The 20,707-nt window shown below is 42.8% G+C and overlaps 1 protein-coding gene across 1 annotated transcript in view; it reads left to right on the forward strand.

The window, feature by feature from the left end:
• TPO (thyroid peroxidase) overlaps positions 1-20,707 on the forward strand; it is a 241,509-nt gene that overhangs the window by 142,523 nt on the left and 78,279 nt on the right. Inside the window, exons 7-9 of the mRNA XM_069726806.1 lie at positions 3,961-4,219; positions 16,531-16,701; positions 19,515-19,752. Coding sequence (XP_069582907.1) covers positions 3,961-4,219; positions 16,531-16,701; positions 19,515-19,752 — 668 coding nt within the window. The remainder of the gene's footprint in view (positions 1-3,960; positions 4,220-16,530; positions 16,702-19,514; positions 19,753-20,707) is intronic.

Consider the following 20,707-nt stretch of genomic DNA (forward strand, 5'->3'; position numbering starts at 1 on the left):
TTGTGAGCTCTGGGAGGAGCTGTCATCTATTTAAGCTCCTGAGCCTTTCAATCTCACTGCCAGTTTGCTCCTTCAGACAGCAGCCCTTCCATGAAAGCAATCCAGCTGACTATGTTTTAAGACTAGATCCTTACACAGAGAATAAAAAGCAGCAATCGGTGTTCCTTTGAAGTCTGCCATATGGAGTGGCTAGCGCCAAGTCTGTCCGATGTAGCCTTTCTGAGCCTATGACCTCTGACTGACGTTACACACATGTTCTCTCCCTTGATTCAATAGTAAATTCCTCTAACTCACAAGTAACAAGTGAATGCTGAAATCTTTATATTACTTCCTAATGATATTCCATCACATAAGACTTTGGAATACCCTATTTCATTGCAACCATTACCTACATTAAGTGTTAAAGGCATTTTCTTATAAAGAAAAAAATGCACATTACTTATAAAAACAAGCAACTTTTTATTTTACTTTTTATCAAAAATCCTTTCTGCACTCCAGAACGGTGTGGGTTATAATTGTGTTGTTTATAGTATTTAGTGTAAGTTAGGCTAGTTTCACATTTGCGTTAAAAAATGCAGCGTTTTAAATGCAAACACATGTGGTGAAAAAAACGCATGTAAACGCGTGCAAGCGCTGCGTTTTTTAGGCGCATGCGTTGTTGCATGTGGTAAAAAAACGCTGCATTTTGATGCATTTACATGCGTTTTTTCCTGTGTTTGCGTTTTTGAAACGCATGATGAGACGTGTGTGACAGCTGCCAATCATCAAAATCAACTAGAAAACCCACTACAAACAGAAATAGCTAGGATTAGGGTTAGGGTTAGGATCCCTAGGGTTAGGGTTAGGGTTAGGATCCCTAGGGTTAGGGTTAGGTTTAGGGTTAGGATCCCTAGGGTTAGGGTAAGAGTTAGGATCCCTAGGGTTAGGGTTAGGATCCCTAGGGTTAGGGTTAGGGTTAGGATCCCTAGGGTTAGGGTTAGGGTTTGGATCCCTTTATCACCATTATGGTGGGGGGTGGCTTATCAATGTGTATTCTTGTTTTTTTCTATTGAAATGCATGCGTTTAAAAACGCAAGCAAACGCATGTGCTTAAAAATGCATGCGTTTACATAGACAGCAATACTTTTTTTGCGCTAAAAAAACGCATGCGTTTTTTTGCAGCAAAAAAAACGCCTCTAGAAATTACTACATGTTGCATTTCCGCAACAAAACTCAAGCATAGAAACGACGAATGCGTTGTCAAATGCGGTAAAACGCATGCAAAAAAAATGCATGCATTTTTAATGTTAAGTATAGGAAAAAAAACTCATGCATTTTTTTGCGCTAAAACGCAGCAGCAAAAAACGCAAATGTGAAACCAGCCTTACTGGTCACCACAACAGTCCATAGGCACTGGTCTCCTCAGCAAGCAACATAGTCCTTACAAGCTCATTTCAGTGCAATGCTAGCTTCTGATCCCAGGCAGCTTCACTAGACAGTTCTGGCCACTGGAGCAACAATACTTCAGGTCCAAAATGTCAATGAAGATGGAGCTCGTCATTCTCAGCCAAAGCAAGCAGGAAGCTAGGAGGCTTCTCTTGATTGAGAACATGGGACAACCCTTTTAAACACTACTCAAAGTCTCAGATAGTTGTGGAGCCACAAGCCAAACAGGACCAGGTTGAAAAAAATACCTTCTTTATGGATCTTTTATGGCTTCTCCTGATATGGACCTACTTCTATGAGCAAATCTGAATGTCAGCTCTGGTATGCCATGTTTTTATGTAGCAGCCCTTCAAAGGAAATGAGCAGATGGCCGTATTTCCCCCTAGCAAAAATCTGCTGTTTTCTGGGTTCCTGGATTAAAAAGAGATGTTTGTTGTGACAATCCCATTTATAGATCATCATGGTTAGATAGTCTAAATGAAATATGTATACAGCATAAATCACATTGTATATCAGATATATAAATCACATATCAGATATGTCCTACCGTATTGAAATGTGTTGAAATGAATTGCTCATCATTGTTAGCATGTTTCTCTAACTGTACGAGGATGAAGCACTGCATGTTCTAGATTTTAGCATATACATCTATACGTTACATATAAAACCAGTTTTCCACAATTTGTCTCTTGAAAAATTCCCTTTGAAATTACAAACGTGATCCAATCTGCAAAAAAAAAAAAAAAAAGAAGCTTTGCAATCACTCACTAAAATGATTCTAAATATTGTGCCAGGCTATGATTCACAACTAGTTTACAAATCTTTGCACTGAGTGATATGTGACTTGCTGGAAAAGTGAAATTACAGCAGCAATTTCCCCATGGCTATAAAGAACAAATAGATTTATTTTGTAAATTAAAGCATTTGACTCATTACCGACATCCCTTTTGATATTAGAAACGTTATACTGTAAACAGCTAATTTTGGATATTTACCATCTATACATTTCCCCATTCAGTGGTAATACAAAACTACCAGAGTAAGATGCATTGCTCCTTAGTGGCTCCCCTGTCAGGCACGTATTTAGTGATCGGAAGACTAAAGGTCCTAATGGTAACACAACCATCTTAAAGGTCCTCAGTAAAGCTTGAAGCCCAATTTATAGTGTATCTGACATATTAGGTGACTTTTCAAAATAAACTGTGATGAGAGTACACATGAAATAATATTTCTGATCATTACATGACTAGCACATTGCATTTATGGTATGATGGTCACCCCAAGGCCCCCTATACAGCATGATGGTCCCCTACAGCTTACCATATACTATGATGGTCCCATGCAGCCTTCAATATAATATTATGGTCCCCCACAGGCCCCTATGTAGTATGATGGTCCCCCACAGGCCCCTATGTAGTATGATGGTCACCCACAGCTTTCCATATAGTATGATGGTCCCCAATAGGCCTCCATAAAGTTTGACGATCACCTACAAAGTATTATTGGCTACAGAGCCTACAAAAAAAACAAAAACATAATACTCATCTAATCCAGATTCAGCTTCAACACCAGCAGTCTCTTTATCCCTGTCTTGCAATGGACGCCAGTGGTGCAATGTCACCTGCATGACGCTGGTCTCCGGTGGACCAGAGGAATTCTACGATCTGTGATAGCGTATGGAGGCGATGGCCAATCTGGCATTAGCAGTCTGTCTTGCTTTGACTAAGATGGCTTTGAGCTGTTTTTAATATTGAATGATGAGTTCAGGAGGCAGTGAAGGGGGAAAAAGTCTCAAAAATAGAAAAAAAAGTATATTGATTTATGGTAAGCTTGTTGAAATGACAATGACGATTTAAGTATACAGCTCTGGTAAAAATTAAGAGACCACTGCAAATTGCTAATTTTGTCTGATTTTTCTCTTTATAGGTATATTTTTGAGTAAAATGTAAATTGTTCATTTATTCTATAAACTTCTGACAACATGTCCCCGAATTTCCAGGCAATAAATTTTGTATTTTTTCGAAAAAGAAGAAATGGTAAAAAACAGTGCTTTCAGGCCTCAAATAATGCAAAGAAGACAAGTTCATAATCATTTAGAAACAACAATACTAATATTTTAACTCAGGAAGAGTTCAGAAATCAATATTTTGTGGAATAACCATGATTTTTAATCACATATTACATGCGTCTTGGCATGCTTTCCACCAGTCTTTCACACTGCTCCTGGTACAGAACACAGTTTTTCTTTGTTTGATGGCTTGTTGTGACTATCCATCATCCTCTTGATTACATTCCAGAGGTTTTCAATGGGGTTCAGGTCTGGAGATTGGGCTGCCTATGACAGGGTTTTGATGTGGTGGTCTCTTAATTTTTGACAGAGCTGTATATTTGTATTAAAAGACAGACAATTCAACCTATATACTTTTCCACAATTAAAAAATATAAAGATGCAGAAAAACTGTAAAAAAAAAATTTAAGCAACATTTCAGAAATGTACAGTATATACATACTAATTTTTTTTCCTATTTTCTTAAGGTCATCACCATACGAGATTACATTCCGAAAATTCTGGGTCCCTCAGCTGTTAAGAAGTATATCGGAATTTACAAAGGATATGATGAAAACATCAATCCCTCAATATCCAATATATTTTCTACAGCAGCTTTTCGCTTTGGTCATGCAACTATTCCTCCAGTTATATACAGATTAGATTCTTGGTACAAAGAACACTCCCAGTATCCAAGTCTTCTATTAAATGAAGTGTTTTTTCGCCCCTGGAGAATAATAAAAGAAGGTAATTAGCAGCTTTATTTAACAATACATTCTTAAGCTTTAGACAATCGTACTCAAGTGTTTTGTCCTTATTATTCTTAATGGTACTCCCCAAACTGTCATTTAGTGCATTGATCTCAGTAAACTTCAGCCCTTCCCACTTGAATTGGTTAAGTTACAGTATCAAGCATACTAAAACAAAGCATCACTTCACCTGGATATATGATGATATTGCTGTTGATTGTGGGGTTTCTGGTGGTTGTCACTCCATAACTATTAGGGATGGGTGAAAGTGCTCAGTGATACTCGAATATCTCTCCAGTATATGCATGCTCGGATGTGCTCGGCACTCGACGAGCATTGGCTAGTGCTTGGAGTTGAAGCTCAAATCCATGCCCCACATGTTTGGCACCTGCTACAAAGCCAATAAGTGCTACAGCAATCGTGATAGTGGGATTATTGGGCACATTACTTCATCAGAGGTTATAAAAGGACAGGCTCCGCCAAACTCAGCCCTACAAGTGACACCATTTTGGAAAGTAGACCCCCTAAGGAACTTATCTAGATGTGTGGTGAGCACTTTGACCCACCAAGGGCTTCACAGAAGTTTTATAATGCAGAGCCGTAAAAATAAAACAAAAATTTTTTTCCCACAAAAATTATTTTTTAGCCCCCAGTTTTGTATTTTCCCGAGGGTAACAGGAGAAATTGGACCACAAAAGTTGTTGTCCAATTTGTCCTGAGTACGCTGATACCCCATATGTGGGGGGGGTACGACCGTTTGGGTGCATGGGAGGGCTCGGGCTTTGGGAGGGCTTTGGAAAGGAGACCCCCTAAGGAACTCATCTAGATGTGTTGTGAAAGCCTTGAACCCCCAAGTGTTTCACTACAGTTTATAACGCAGAGCCGTGCAAATAAAAAAAAAACTTTTTCCACAAAAATTATTTTTTAGCCCCCAGTTTTGTATTTTTCCAAGGGTAACAGGAGAAATTGGACCCTAAATCTTGTTGTCCAATTTGTCTTGAGTACGCGGATACCTGATATGTGGGGGGAACCACCGTTTGAGCGCATGGGAGGGCTCGGAAGGGAAGGAGCGCCATTTGGAATGCAGACTTAGATAGAATGGCCTGCAGGCGTCACATTGCATTTGTAGAGCCCCTAATGTACCTAAACAGTAGAAACCCCCCACAAGTGACCCCATATTGGAAACTAGACCCCCTAAGGAACTTATCTAGATGTGTTGTGAGAACTTTAAACCCCCAAGTGTTTCACTACAGTTTATAATGCAGAGCCGTGAAAATAAAAAATATATTTTTTCCCACAAAAATTATTTTTTAACCCTCAGTTTTGTATTTTCCCAAGGGTAACAGGAGAAATTGGACCCCAAAAGTTGTTGTCCAATTTGTCCTGAGTACGCTGATACCCCATATATGGGGGAACCGCCGTTTGGGTGCATGGGAGGGCTCAGAAGGGAAGGAGCGCCATTTGGAATGCAGACTTAGATGGAATGGTCTGCAGGCGTCACATTGCGTTTGCAGAGCCCCTAATGTACCTAAACAGTAGAAACCCCCCACAAGTGACCCCATATTGGAAACTAGACCCCCTAAGGAACTTATCTAGATGTGTTGTGAGAACTTTAAACCCCCAAGTGTTTCACTACAGTTTATAATGCAGAGCCGTGAAAATAAAAAATATATTTTTTCCCACAAAAATTATTTTTTAACCCTCAGTTTTGTATTTTCCCAAGGGTAACAGGAGAAATTGGACCCCAAAAGTTGTTGTCCAATTTGTCCTGAGTATGCTGATACCCCATATATGGGGGAACCACCGTTTGGGCGCATGGGAGGGCTCAGAAGGGAAGGAGCGCCATTTGGAATGCAGACTTAGATGGAATGGTCTGCAGGCGTCACATTGCGTTTGCAGAGCCCCTAATGTACCTAAACAGTAGAAACCCCCCACAAGTGACCCCATATTGGAAACTAGACCCCCCAAGGAACTTATTTAGATGTGTTGTGAGAACCTTGAACCCCCAAGTGTTTCACTACAGTTTATAACGCAGAGCCGTGAAAATAAAAAATCTTTTATCCACAAAAATTATATTTTAGCCCCCAGTTTTGTATTTTCCAAAGGGTAACAGGAGAAATTGGACCCCAAAAGTTGTTGTCCAATTTGTCCTGAGTACGCGGATACCCCATATGTTAGGGTAAACCCCTGTTTGGGCACACGGGAGAGCTCGGAAGGGAAGGAGCACTGTTTTACTTTTTCAACGCAGAATTGGCTGGAATTGAGATCGGACGCCATGTTGCGTTTGGAGAGCCCCTGACATGCCCATACAGTGGAAACCCCCCAATTCTAACTGAAACCCTAATCCAAACCCACTCCTGACCCTAATCCCTACGGTAACCCTAATCACACCCCTAACCCTGACACACCCCTAACCCTAATCCCAACCCTATTCCCAACCGTAAATGTAATCCTAACCCTAATTTTAGCCACAACCCTAACTGTAGCCTTAACGCTAGCCCCAACCCTAACCCTAGCCCTAGCCCTAACCCTAACCATAGCCCTGACACTAGCCCTAACCCTAGACCTAACCCTAACCCTAGCCCTAACCCTAATGGGAAAATGGAAATAAATACTTTTTTTTAATTTTTTTTTATTTTTCCCTAACTAAGGGGGTGATGAAGGGGGGTTTGATTTACTTTTATAGCGGGTTTTTTAGCTGATTTTTATGATTGGCAGCCGTCACACACTGAAAGACGTTTTTTATTGCAAAAAATATTTTTTGTGCTACCACATTTTGAGAGCTATAATTTTTCCATATTTGAGTCCACAGAGTCATGTGAGGTCTTGTTTTTTGCGGGACGAGTTGACGTTTTTATTGGTTACATTTTCGGGCATGTGACATTTTTTAATCGCTTTTTATTCCGATTTTTGTGAGGCAGAATGATCAAAAACCAGCAATTCATGAATTTCTTTTGGGGGAGGCGTTTATACCGTTCCGCATTTTGTAAAATTGATAAAGCAGTTTTATTCTTCGGGTCAGTACAATTACAGCGATACCTCATTTATATCATTTTTTATGGTTTGGCGCTTTTATACGATAAAAACTATTTTATAGAAAAAATAATTATTTTTGCATCGCTTTATTCTGAGGACTATAACTGTTTTATTTTTTCGCTGATGATGCTGTCTTGCAGCTCGTTTTTTTTGCGGGACAAGATGAAGTTTTCAGCGGTACCATGGTTATTTATATCTGTCTTTTTGATTGCGTGTTATTCCACTTTTTGTTCGGCGGTATGATAATAAAGCTTTGTTTTTTGCCTCGTTTTTTTATTTTTCTTACGGTGTTTACTGAAGGGGTTAACTAGTGGGACAGTTTTATAGGTTGGGTCGTTACGGACGCGACGATACTAAATATGTGTACTTTTATTGTTTGTTTTTTTATTTAGATAAGGAAATATATTTATGGGAATAATATTTTTTTTTCTTTATTTAGGAATTTTTTTTTCTTACACATGTGGAAATTTTTGTTTTACTTTTTTACTTTGTCTCAGGGGGGGACATCACAGATCGCTGGTCTGACAGTTTGCACAGCACTCTGTCAGATCAGCGATCTGACTTACAGTACTGCAGGCTTACCAAGCGCCTGCTCTGAGCAGGCGCTTGGTAAGCCACCTCCCTCCCTGCAGGACCCCGATGCCGCGGCCATTTTGGATCTGGGCCTGCTGCAGGGAGGAAGGTAAGAGACCCTCGCAGCAACGCGATCACATCGCGTTGCTGCGGGGGTCTCAGGGAAGCCCGCAGGGAGCCCCTTCCTGCGCGATGCTTCCCTATACAGCGGGCACACCGCGATCATGTTTGATCGCAGTGTGCCATGGGTTAATGTGCCGGGGGCGGTCCGTGACCGCTCCTGGCACATAGCGTCGGATGACACCAAAACAAATGCCCCAAAGGAGGTCAAATAGGACATAAACTCAAATAGGTATAGTATTCCAACAAGTGGTACAATGACCACAAAAAGAGTATAATCCTTGAATAAACATTTTATTGAAATAGCATAAATAGCAAACAGATCAAAGACAATAGATAAAAAGAAACTACTGGATACCACAATTAACTGGGAGCACTGTGACCAGCATGGAACCAATGCCCAGGTAGATACTAATAATCAATACCTCTCAACTAGTTATTGTGCAAAATATAGACATCATCGTCTCTGCAGATGGCTAAAGTTTAAATAGCAGCATTTACAATGAAATTGAAAGTGCAAAGTGCATCATGTCCAAAGTGGACTACCTTTAGAAATGCATAGGCATAATAAGAATGAGAGGTGAGCTATACTTACAAATTGTTGGACAGGCATGGTGCTGGTGACAGGTGATCAGGGGCGGCGGGGATGCACTTTGCACACGTACATCTTTGGTTTGCCAACATATTTTTGACCGGCATTTTTTAGGCTGAGTCAAACATGCGCATCTGTTACACCGATCTTTTGACGAGAATGAAACACATTATGGTAATTGGTGGTGGTTAAATGACTAATCATTGTAGGCTGTATCCTGGATCTCATACCTCCCATAGCCACCGCTGTTATTAATCATGTGCGTTCCCATTCCTGTCATCACCATGCCCCTTCTCCTGATCACTTCATCCAACAATTTGTCTGCCATATTTTTACTAAAATCCAATACCTTCCCTGTGTGGGAAAACACTTTACTTTTTTGCAAGGTGTTTATGATGCCTGTAACCAATTTTTTTTTTGAAAAATTGCTACCCCCATGGGGAAATGTTTGTCAGCCCATGCACTTAGTGTATGGGTACTACAAGTGTAGGAGACGCAATCCTTTACATTGGGCCTAGGTTATAATGAGGCCTTCAGCAATTTCTCGTCATATTCCACCACTAGAACACCAGGGTTCACGTGTTCCCTGCTGCTACAGAAAGTCAATTTTGGGGTAAGGGTGTCTAGGATCTACATGAACAATTTATTTTACAAATTAACTACCTATGAGCAAATGCTTGTCAGGCCAGGCACTCCATTACAAGTCTAAGAGACCCACACCCCTACATTGGGCCTACTTCTTAACTCTGTCTCCTGCAATGTGTCCTTTACCTGCCAGTAGATCACCAGGGTGAACATGCTTTGTACTGTTATAGGCCGTTGAAGTTTGACCAAGGGGCCTACAATGGTAATAGTCTATTTTTAAAAAAAGGTACCCCCATTGGGGAATTGTTTGGCAGATCATGCACTGCATTACAAGTCTCAGAGACACACAACACTACATTGAGCCTAATTCTTAACTCTGTCTCCTGCAATGTCTCTTGAATAACTGCCACTAGATCACCAGGGTGAACGTGCTTTGTACTGTTATAGGCTGGTGAAGTTTGGGCAAGGGGGGCTGTGATGGCACCAGTATATTTTTTAAAAAGGTACCCCACATTGGTACCTTTCCACAACCACATCCTTGTAGGCAAACACTTCATAACATTTGTGTACCTTAAAGAGCTCACTTGAAAAACTCCTTTTTGTGTTGCCTGGTTGCTAACATTGGACACAATACACTTCATATAAATTTGATAAAGCAATGCTGTTAGTTTGGCTCAGTAGTTCATTAAAATTAATTCTTTGTCCACTATATTAGTTTCTCTCCTTGAGAGCCTTAACTTTGGCTGCCTCACATATACAAATGGCGAACATACAAATGGCGATTTGTAACCAAGATTGAAATACTGTATACCCAATGCATTCAGACAATCACATAGCTGCATTTCTTGTAACAAGTATTCAAGAATAACACGGCACTCAAAAATTGTAAAAAGTAACAATTACAGTTTATTATTATCCAGACATAGAACCAGTTTGTTTGTTGAACGTTTTCGGTCCCAGATGGACCTTCTTCAGAACAGAGCGCGCTTCCCCTCGGCGACCTATCACGCCACCAGCGCTGCAGCTTCACCACATGCTGACCTCCGGATCTCTGTAGCACCGCTGTGCACTACACACCCCAGATGTACACATTGCATTTAGTGTGGTGATAGCCATTACATTGTCAGAGGGATCCCCCTACTGGCCATACGCATTATCCTTCCATTCCAGATAAATTGTACTGTTCTGAAGAAGGTCCATCTGGGGCCGAAAACGTTCAACAAACAAACTGGTTCTATGTCTGGATAATAATAAACTGTAATTGTTACTTTTTACAATTTTTGAGTGCCGGGTTATTCTTGAATACTTGTGACTGAGGGTTGGATACCCTACTCGAGCACCAAAACTCATATCCTCACAGAGTGCCGTGTTTATCTACCGTATATACTCGAGTATAAGCCGACCCGAGTATAAGCCGACCCCCCTAATTTTGCCACAAAAAACTGGGAAAACTTATTGACTCGAGTATAAGCCTAGGGTGGAAATGCAGCATTTACCGGTGAATTTCAAAAATAAAAATAGATCATTATTTCCCCATAGCTGTGCCATACAGTGCTCTGCACCGTTCATATTTCCCCATAGCTGTGCCATATAGTGCTCTGCACCGTTCATATTTCCCCATAGCTGTGCCATATACGGTGCTCTGCACCGTTCATTGTGCCCCATAGCTGTGCCATATACGGTGCTCCGCACCGTTCACTGTGCCCCATAGATGTGCCATATACGGTGCTCTGCACCGTTCACTGTGCCCCATAGATGTGCCATATACGGTGCTCTGCACCGTTCACTGTGCCCCATAGATGTGCCATATACGGTGCTCTGCACCGTTCACTGTGCCCCATAGATGTGCCATATACGGTGCTCTGCACCGTTCACTGTGCCCCATAGATGTGCCATATACGGTGCTCTGCACCGTTCACTGTGCCCCATAGATGTGCCATATACGGTGCTCTGCACCGTTCACTGTGCCCCATAGATGTGCCATATACGGTGCTCCATAGCACAACAGCTGGCGCACTCCTAAATTCGTGTCAATGCAACATGGGTGGGGGTGCAGAACCAGTGGCTGGAATGTACTACACAAAACAAAAAGAAAAGAAGCCACTCAACAAATGTTCGCACACCACCTGGTACGTATCAAAAAGGAACAACTTTAATGGGTAACACAACAATAAAAACATTTAAAAACAATACAACAAAACTCCCCCCGTCAGGTCCATAAAGCTCATAAATATATATATATATACTTGCTGCTTAAAACATGTGAATGTAAAGCCGGCTGTGTTCAAAATAAGGTACCATGTAATATCACCTGAAACAATACCATAAAGAACCGGGCATCCAGAGGGTCTGGGCCCAAGTGCCCCACAAGAAAACTCAGAGGGGGGAGGGAGAAGAAGGACAGCACGCCCAACCCCCTCGAATAGGATCCCCTAGAGAGCCTAAACGACTATAGCGTTTGGTAAACGGAAGCCTGAGACATGTGATAATGCCGTGCCCACCCTGTGAGGTGTGAGCAGGGACAACAATACCTGGGCACACGCTACAGAAAGACCCCTAGGCTCCCATAAATGGTACAAGAACAGCCATATAATCACCTTCGATAGGAACAATAAACACGCAGCCGCAAGTGGAGCAGGACCGACACGAGGGAGGACCCAACGCGTGTCGCGGTTACACGGACCGCTTCGTCAGGGGGAAATGCTTACCCTGGAGAAACATGTATCCTTATATGCAGATGCCGGTGATCAGAACGCGCCACACGTGTGCGCCGCCATGGACCGGAAGTGACGTGTCCGGAGATGAAATGCCGCCCGCGCCTGCGCAGAAAGTGGTGATGATTGTAGAAGGGCAGACGTCTCTGCCCACAGAGTCACGATGCGCACACGCCGGAGCATAGCCAGCGGTTCGCATCGCAACTCAAGCAGGTCCACCCCAGGTACACGAGGAAGGAGAGAAACATGATACTGATATCACAGATAGAGGGGTGACTCGTATGGGAAGCGTGAGATCCCCTGTGCGCCAAGCAGGGTGAGTGTATGGATGCTCCCAACCCGCTCCCACTATACTATAAGGAAGGAATATGATAATTAAACATTATGAGTAAACAATGACAGAAATGCCAGAAGAGCAAAGTTGTTGTGCTACACACAGTTCAAAAATGCCCCAGTGAACACACACATTGAGGCTAGAACACTTGCAGCATGCTATAGTCCATATATAACATAGCCTAAGGCAGACCACAGCCGTGACTATGGATCCCATCCACAAAAATGAAGTCGTAGTCCATGAGAGAATCTTGATCCATCCGATTCCAATAGGTGACACGAGTCATCGGCTGGATCCATCCTGAGTAACACCTATAATGACATTTGAGACCCAAAAAGACAGTCCAATGAATACCCTAGTCAGCCACCAAATTAGTGTCCTGGAGAACTGTGCTCCAAATGATCAACTCAGCCCAGGAAGCCCGTAAAATGCAGATCCTCATTAATGCCATGAGGTGCTGTGGAATTGAGTAAATAGATCCACCGTGACTCGACTTGGAGAAGCCGCTTGTGTAGAGAGCCACCTCTGCCCGAAGACCTGATCTGCTCCAAGCCCACCATCCTGACATTGGCACAGCTGCCACCATGATGAAGCAAGAAATGTGCGGCAACCGTGCTAAGCGTCTTGCCTTTCCTGATATCCACAGATGCCGTATTGATGGTAGATAAATGGCTCTGCATTCTCCGTCGCAATTCTTGCGAAGTTTGACCTACATAAATGCAAGGACACGGGCAAATCAAAGCATATACCACATGAGCAGATTTACAATTAATGTAAGCCTTTCATTTGTACTCTTTACGATCCACAGGATTACAAAACGAATCCCGGACAGGGCGCATATAGGGACAGACACTGCAGTCACCGCACGGGAATGATCCCCTCAAAACCATACCCCGATTGAGCCGCCTAGTGGGTCTCCTATAATGACTCCGGGTTAATAAGTCCTTAAAATTGGGGGCCCTTTTAGCCGTAATAAGAGGCCGAGTGCTGATAACCTGAGAGGTAAGTGGGTCAGTGGCCAAAATCCTCCAATGATTGTTTAAGATCTTACTCATCTCCGGCCAATTGGTATGATACCCCGTAATAAACCGCACATACTTATCCGGTACTCTCCTGTTGGCCACCAATAAAGAGTCTTGTGACTGTCCACTGGCCCTCTGATAGGCCCGTGAAATACATTTTTTGGGGTAATACCTGGACTTGAATTTTGCCGTAAGGTCCTTCGCTTCCCTCTTGAAGTCCGAGTCCTGAGTACAATTGCGCCTTTCTTGTATGTTTGGGGTGAAAGCTCCGATAGTCCAAAAATCCAGTGACAGCTGTGGGCTTCCGATTTATTTAAGAACAGAGTGCGACGGTGGTCGCGCTTCATTGATGATGTTTTTTTCATTTGGTCAGGTTCTCCGGAGGAACTTTCCCAGTTCATGGGGTTCCTCAACAACAATTCTTGCAATATTTTTTTGACTTACCAGTTCTCTTCCATTGCAGTGAATTTTTTGGACCTGGAGGTTAGTTGTCGGGGAGGCTTGATATCCACACGTCTTTACCGGAAGCCCACAGCTGTCACTGGATTTTTGGACTATCGGAGCTTTCACCCCAAACATACAAGAGAGGGGGTCCCGACTGGCCAATTTCTCAGGGCCAGGCGCAATTGTACTCAGGACTCGGACTTCAAGAGGGAAGCGAAGGACCTTACGGCAAAATTCAAGTCCAGGTATTACCCCAAAAAATGTATTTCACGGGCCTATCAGAGGGCCAGTGGACAGTCACAAGACTCTTTATTGGTGGCCAACAGGAGAGTACCGGATAAGTATGTGCGGTTTATTACGGGGTATCATACCAATTGGCCGGAGATGAGTAAGATCTTAAACAATCATTGGAGGATTTTGGCCACTGACCCACTTACCTCTCAGGTTATCAGCACTCGGCCTCTTATTACGGCTAAAAGGGCCCCCAATTTTAAGGACTTATTAACCCGGAGTCATTATAGGAGACCCACTAGGCGGCTCAATCGGGGTATGGTTTTGAGGGGATCATTCCCGTGCGGTGACTGCAGTGTCTGTCTCTATATGCGCCCTGTCCGGGATTCGTTTTGTAATCCTGTGGATCGTAAAGAGTACAAATGAAAGGCTTACATTAATTGTAAATCTGCTCATGTGGTATATGCTTTGATTTGCCCGTGTCCTTGCATTTATGTAGGTCAAACTTCGCAAGAATTGCGACGGAGAATGCAGAGCCATTTATCTACCATCAATACGGCATCTGTGGATATCAGGAAAGGCAAGACGCTTAGCACGGTTGCCGCACATTTCTTGCTTCATCATGGTGGCAGCTGTGCCAATGTCAGGATGGTGGGCTTGGAGCAGATCAGGTCTTCGGGCAGAGGTGGCTCTCTACACAAGCGGCTTCTCCAAGTCGAGTCACGGTGGATCTATTTACTCAATTCCACAGCACCTCATGGCATTAATGAGGATCTGCATTTTACGGGCTTCCTGGGCTGAGTTGATCATTTGGAGCACAGTTCTCCAGGACACTAATTTGGTGGCTGACTAGGGTATTCATTGGACTGTCTTTTTGGGTCTCAAATGTCATTATAGGTGTTACTCAGGATGGATCCAGCCGATGACTCGTGTCACCTATTGGAATCGGATGGATCAAGATTCTCTCATGGACTACGACTTCATTTTTGTGGATGGGATCCATAGTCACGGCTGTGGTCTGCCTTAGGCTATGTTATATATGGACTATAGCATGCTGCAAGTGTTCTAGCCTCAATGTGTGTGTTCACTGGGGCATTTTTGAACTGTGTATAGCACAACAACTTTGCTCTTCTGGCATTTCTGTCATTGTTTACTCATAATGTTTAATTATCATATTCCTTCCTTATAGTATAGTGGGAGCGGGTTGGGAGCATCCATACACTCACCCTGCTTGGCGCACAGGGGATCTCACGCTTCCCATACGATTCACCCCTCTATCTGTGATATCAGTATCATGTTTCTCTCCTTCCTCGTGTACCTGGGGTGGACCTGCTTGAGTTGCGATGCGAACCGCTGGCTATGCTCCGGCGCGTGCGCATCGTGACTCTGTGGGCAGAGACGTCTGCCCTTCTACAATCATCACCACTTTCTGCGCAGGCGCGGGCGGCATTTCATCTCCGGACACGTCACTTCCGGTCCATGGCGGCGCACACGTGTGGCGCGTTCTGATCACCGGCATCTGCATATAAGGATACATGTTTCTCCAGGGTAAGCATTTCCCCCTGACAAAGCGGTCCGTGTAACCGCGACACGCGTTGGGTCCTCCCTCGTGTCGGTCCTGCTCCACTTGCGGCTGCGTGTTTATTGTTCCTATCGAAGGTGATTATATGGCTGTTGTTGTACCATTTATGGGAGCCTAGGGGTCTTTCTGTAGCGTGTGCCCAGGTATTGTTGTCCCTGCTCACACCTCACAGGGTGGGCACGGCATTATCACATGTCTCAGGCTTCCGTTTACCAAACGCTATAGTCGTTTAGGCTCTCTAGGGGATCCTATTCGAGGGGGTTGGGCGTGCTGTCCTTCTTCTCCCTCCCCCCTCTGAGTTTTCTTGTGGGGCACTTGGGCCCAGACCCTCTGGATGCCCGGTTCTTTATGGTATTGTTTCAGGTGATATTACATGGTACCTTATTTTGAACACAGCCGGCTTTACATTCACATGTTTTATGCAGCAAGTATATATATATATTTATGAGCTTTATGGACCTGAAGGGGGGAGTTTTGTTGTATTGTTTTTAAATGTTTTTATTGTTGTGTTACCCATTAAAGTTGTTCCTTTTTGATACGTACCAGGTGGTGTGCGAACATTTGTTGAGTGGCTTCTTTTCTTTTTGTTTTGTGCCATATACGGTGCTCTGCACCGTTCACTGTGCCCCATAGATGTGCCATATACGGTGCTCTGCACCGTTCACTGTGCCCCATAGATGTGCCATACAGTGCTCTGCACCGTTCACTGTGCCCCATAGATGTGCCATATACGGTGCCCTGCACCGTTCACTGTGCCCCATAGATGTGCCATATACGGTCATTTAAACCCAGGGAGCCATGGATTCAATCCCAGCTATCACCAATATCATGCAAATTTTCTCTCTTACCATTAGTGGTGAGGTGGAGTGTGTTTTTTAAACAAATGTTTGGGATTTAAGACTTTCCTTTATCCTAGAAATTACATATCCTTGCATTTTGATCTTTTTTTCAAATATACTGTGAAAAATTTGGAGAGTCATTAGAATATCTTTCTATTTTAATTTTCATAGTGACGTTATACCCCATTTCGTAAATTTCTTGGGTTCTATTTCACAACTACCTCGTAACTTTTTTAGGAGGCCTCGATCCCTTGATAAGAGGTTTGCTTGGAAAACCTGCAAAGCTGCAAACCCAGCAAGAAATTATGAACGAAGAGTTAACAGAAAAACTACTCGTTCTTTCCAATAATGGTTCAATGGATTTGGCATCGCTTAACTTGCAGAGAGGTCGTGACCACGGCTTACCAGGTCAGCTTTCTCTTTAGGCAATGAAAAAGTTCTTTCTAAAGAACAGATCAGTTTGTGGCTCTTGTCAGAACTTTTGTACATTTTTTTTCTAAAGAGCCATTATTAGTTATGTCGGTTGTCTATTCAGCTTTCTAGCCTATTCAGACTTTCTTGAAACCATCACCTTTACCATATCAATCCCCAAGCACATTTAGATGTTTGATTATTTGATGTTAAAGGGGTTGTCCCTGTTCAGAAAACTTTTTCATATAAGTTCCTATACTTAAACTTAATGATCCTACTTTTTCCTTTAAGCTCCAGCACTGAGTTTTGTTGGCTGCTCACAGTATCTGTTGTCTGCAGCGCTGCACAGAATTGAGCTCAGAAGCTGTGCTGATATAGACAGTACAAAACACTCAAAATTGATGAGTTGACTAACTGGCTGCCATGCTATTACAGCAGCTAATCAGTGAGCTCAGTAGTTTGCACCACCTACATCAGCAGAGCTGCTGAACTTAGCTGACTGCGGCAGTGTAATGGCGACCTGCCAGAAACAGGCCAATGAGACTCAGTGTTGAATTAGGCAGCATGAGAAATACGCAATATGTATGTTATTACTAATGGAACTTTTAGGAAAAACTTCTCTAAAAGGATTCAACCCCTTTAAGAGTAACATTTTTGGGGGCACACACAAAGTTGAATTAAATCACAAATATAAAAGAGATCAAATATGTTAAAAAGTGTCACAAATGTTCAGAATTAAGAAGAAATTTCCAACTTTGAGAAAAACAAAGTTGTGAAAGTTTTCAAAATATAGTCAATTTAAAAGCCGCACCATTTTCCAGATCTGTTTTTGTCAGTAGAAACATTGCAATTAAAGGGGTTTTCTGGCCTTAGGCTACAAGTCTGCCATCAGTCTATGTGACTGCAGACTTGTGAATCTTATAGGAGAAATAATGGTATGCACTCAGATCGGAGATACTCAAGGTGCTGGTAAAACAGACCCGAAGGCCCGAACAGTCATATCAAAAAAATACCGCACTCAGACTTGGTGTGATGCAAAAAGGTTTTTCAACACATTTATTGTAGCCAAAAAAAAGAAAAAGGTAATCATAGAAATACAAGAACAGAAGTGTTCAAATCAGACCAAACCCAACGTTTCGACACACCTGGGTCTTACTCATGGGCTTGCTTGGTTTCCAGTGATATGCACATATATGGCAACTAAAGGAAGCAGAAGGGCAACTTCTCTAGTACGAGTCCTGTCTCTAAGGTATTCTGTAGCAGTGATGCCCGAAACAGTCCAAGAGGGTATACGGGAGATGGTAGATCTACATGCCCTGTTAAATATAGCCGGACCCAGCGTACTGAATAGTCCTGTACAGACGGCGCACTAGTGCCAAGAAGGTTAAGCCTCAAAAGAATGATGGTGGATGGTGGATAGTAGAATCCTAAAGTTCCTGTAGAGCCTGGAGTACTGGACCTGAGAGGTCCTGGGTACGCAGTGTGAAGAAGAGGTGGAGCGGCACTGCCCTGAGCTAGGCACGGGAGTGCTGCTCCACCTCTTCTTCACACTGCGTACCCAGGACCTCTCAGGTCCAGTACTCCAGGCTCTACAGGAACTTTAGGATTCTACTATCCACCATCCACCATCATTCTTTTGAGGCTTAACCTTCTTGGCACTAGTGCGCAGTCTGTACAGGACTATTCAGTACGCTCAGTCCGGCTATATTTAACAGGGCATGTAGATCTACCATCTCCCGTATACCCTCTTGGACTGTTTTGGGCATCGCTGCTACAGAATACCTTAGAGACAGGACTCGTACTAGAGAAGTTGCCCTTCTGCTTTCTTTAGTTGCCATATATGTGCATATCACTGGAAACCAAGCAAGCCCATGAGTAGGACCCAGGTGGGTCGAAACGTTGGGTTTGGTCTGATTTGAACACGTCTGTTCTTGTATTTCTATGATTACCTTTTTCTTTTTTTTGGCTACAATAAAGGTGTTGAAAAACCTTTTTGCATCACACCAAGTCTGAGTGCTGTATTTTTTTGATATGACTTGTGAATCTTCACATCATGCGCACTGCACACTGTGAGGAATCTCCTGTTTCGGAGCCGTGAGCCGGCAGTCATTTGCATACTTCCAGCCACATTTTGACTAGATGCATTGAGAAGGGCCATGCAAATCTAGTGAGCACATGACCGCATGTATGTAAATGGAATACTTGCGGACACGAGCCCACCACTCCCGGTGCCAATACCAAAGAATCCTCACAGTGCACAATGCGCACAATGTGAGCATTCACAAGTCTCCAGTCACGTAAAGTGACAGCAGATTTGTAGTCTAAGGCCGGAAATCCCTTTCATTTCCAGTGGCTGTAAACCAGTTATACAACAAATTTTTATTACATCCTCATATTATCTGTAAAATGTACTTTAAAAGTAGAGTTGAACAAAAGCATTTGCAGGAACTTGGTCCAGTGGCCACTTCGGTAGTCCGTGGTTGCAAGACCAGAGCCCTCCTGAACTTCTCCTTGCCGATCTTGCCTGATTAGAAGGCCTAGCACAACATCATGAATGTATCATGCCATAATGATGTTGATGTGCAGTCATATTGATCAAAAAAGGTGCTGAGGTGCTGGCAGGTTGGATATGGTTCACATGTCTATCATCCAGACTACTCACATGGCTGAAACTGCAAATCTTTTTGCTTAACTCTTATTTTTATGCTCTTTTATTTTATCACTCTAAGACCAGGGTCTCACAAGTATATGAATTGAACAATATCTTATTTTTTATCAGATATATTCAAAGAGGTTTGATTTTTTTCAAGGATACAATGATTGGAGAGAGTTTTGTGGGCTATCAAGACTTAATTCAATTTTCGATATGAAAACTGTTATTTCTGAAGAGAACACCAGAAGGAAAATGCTTGAGCTGTATGGACATCCCGATAACATTGATGTGTGGCTGGGAGGTTTAGTGGAAGATCTATTACCAGGTGGACGAACAGGACCTTTATTTGCTTGTTTAATTGGAATGCAAATTCGAGCATTACGAGATGGAGATCGGTAAAGATAATTTAACATTCATTCAATTCAAATGCTTATACAAATGATTTTCCCTTGGGCAAATAATATTTGTTAATGAAAATAAAAAGGTGATTATGTTGTTTCTCTATAGTGGTGTCAAGAAATAGACAAATGGAGTACTTTTCTCCATAGATGCCTTAGATTCTAAACTAAGAAAGGGAACAAGAGATAGTTTTAATATACCCTGCTCCAATCATGACAATCAGGGAGAAAAATCTGTGTACGCCTGCGTTTGAGGTAGGCACAGGAAACGGTATTGCAGCAATGTCCAGGCAAGTTTATTCAACGTTCATAAACCACTCCAGATGGCAAAACAAAACACAGCCTTTTCTGGCACAAAGTGAAAACAAATTGAAAATAAGTGGTCCATATAGTACTGCGGGTCTGCCCGCTCAGGTCAGTGCCTTTAGCAATACACATTGGAGGTCTACACACCTCCAGCCACAGACACTGAATGAGAAACTCGTTCTCCATTTTATCTGCCAAACCACACCCCTGAGGTTGGGATATGTGAGCAATCATTCCTACCCATCCCTTATGACTGCTCGTAAAACCCGGCCCTGGAATGGCCTGATAACTCTCTCCGCACTATATGTGCTGGAGCATGCTTCCAAGCTCACATCACAGCAGATAATAGCCGCGATGACACATATCTCCCCTCAAGGACTCGTCAGGCCGCCATCTTACACCTGATACACCTGATGAAGACTCTTTATGAGCAGAAACGTGTTATGTACCCACACTACATGTTCCCACTTTTTATGACACTTGTCATTTTTAGCAATCCTTTTTAATGGACATGTAGGATTTTTTAAACTTGTAACCTTTACGAATAAACCAAGTGTTTTGGAATAGCAAAGTGTTCCTACTAGTTTGGTTATTTAGTCGGAGACCAGATTGGACCACACACTGGGAATAAAACTTCAAACGGAAG

The sequence above is a fragment of the Ranitomeya imitator genome, chromosome 5, assembly GCF_032444005.1.
Source record: "Ranitomeya imitator isolate aRanImi1 chromosome 5, aRanImi1.pri, whole genome shotgun sequence".
NCBI lineage: Eukaryota > Metazoa > Chordata > Amphibia > Anura > Dendrobatidae > Ranitomeya > Ranitomeya imitator.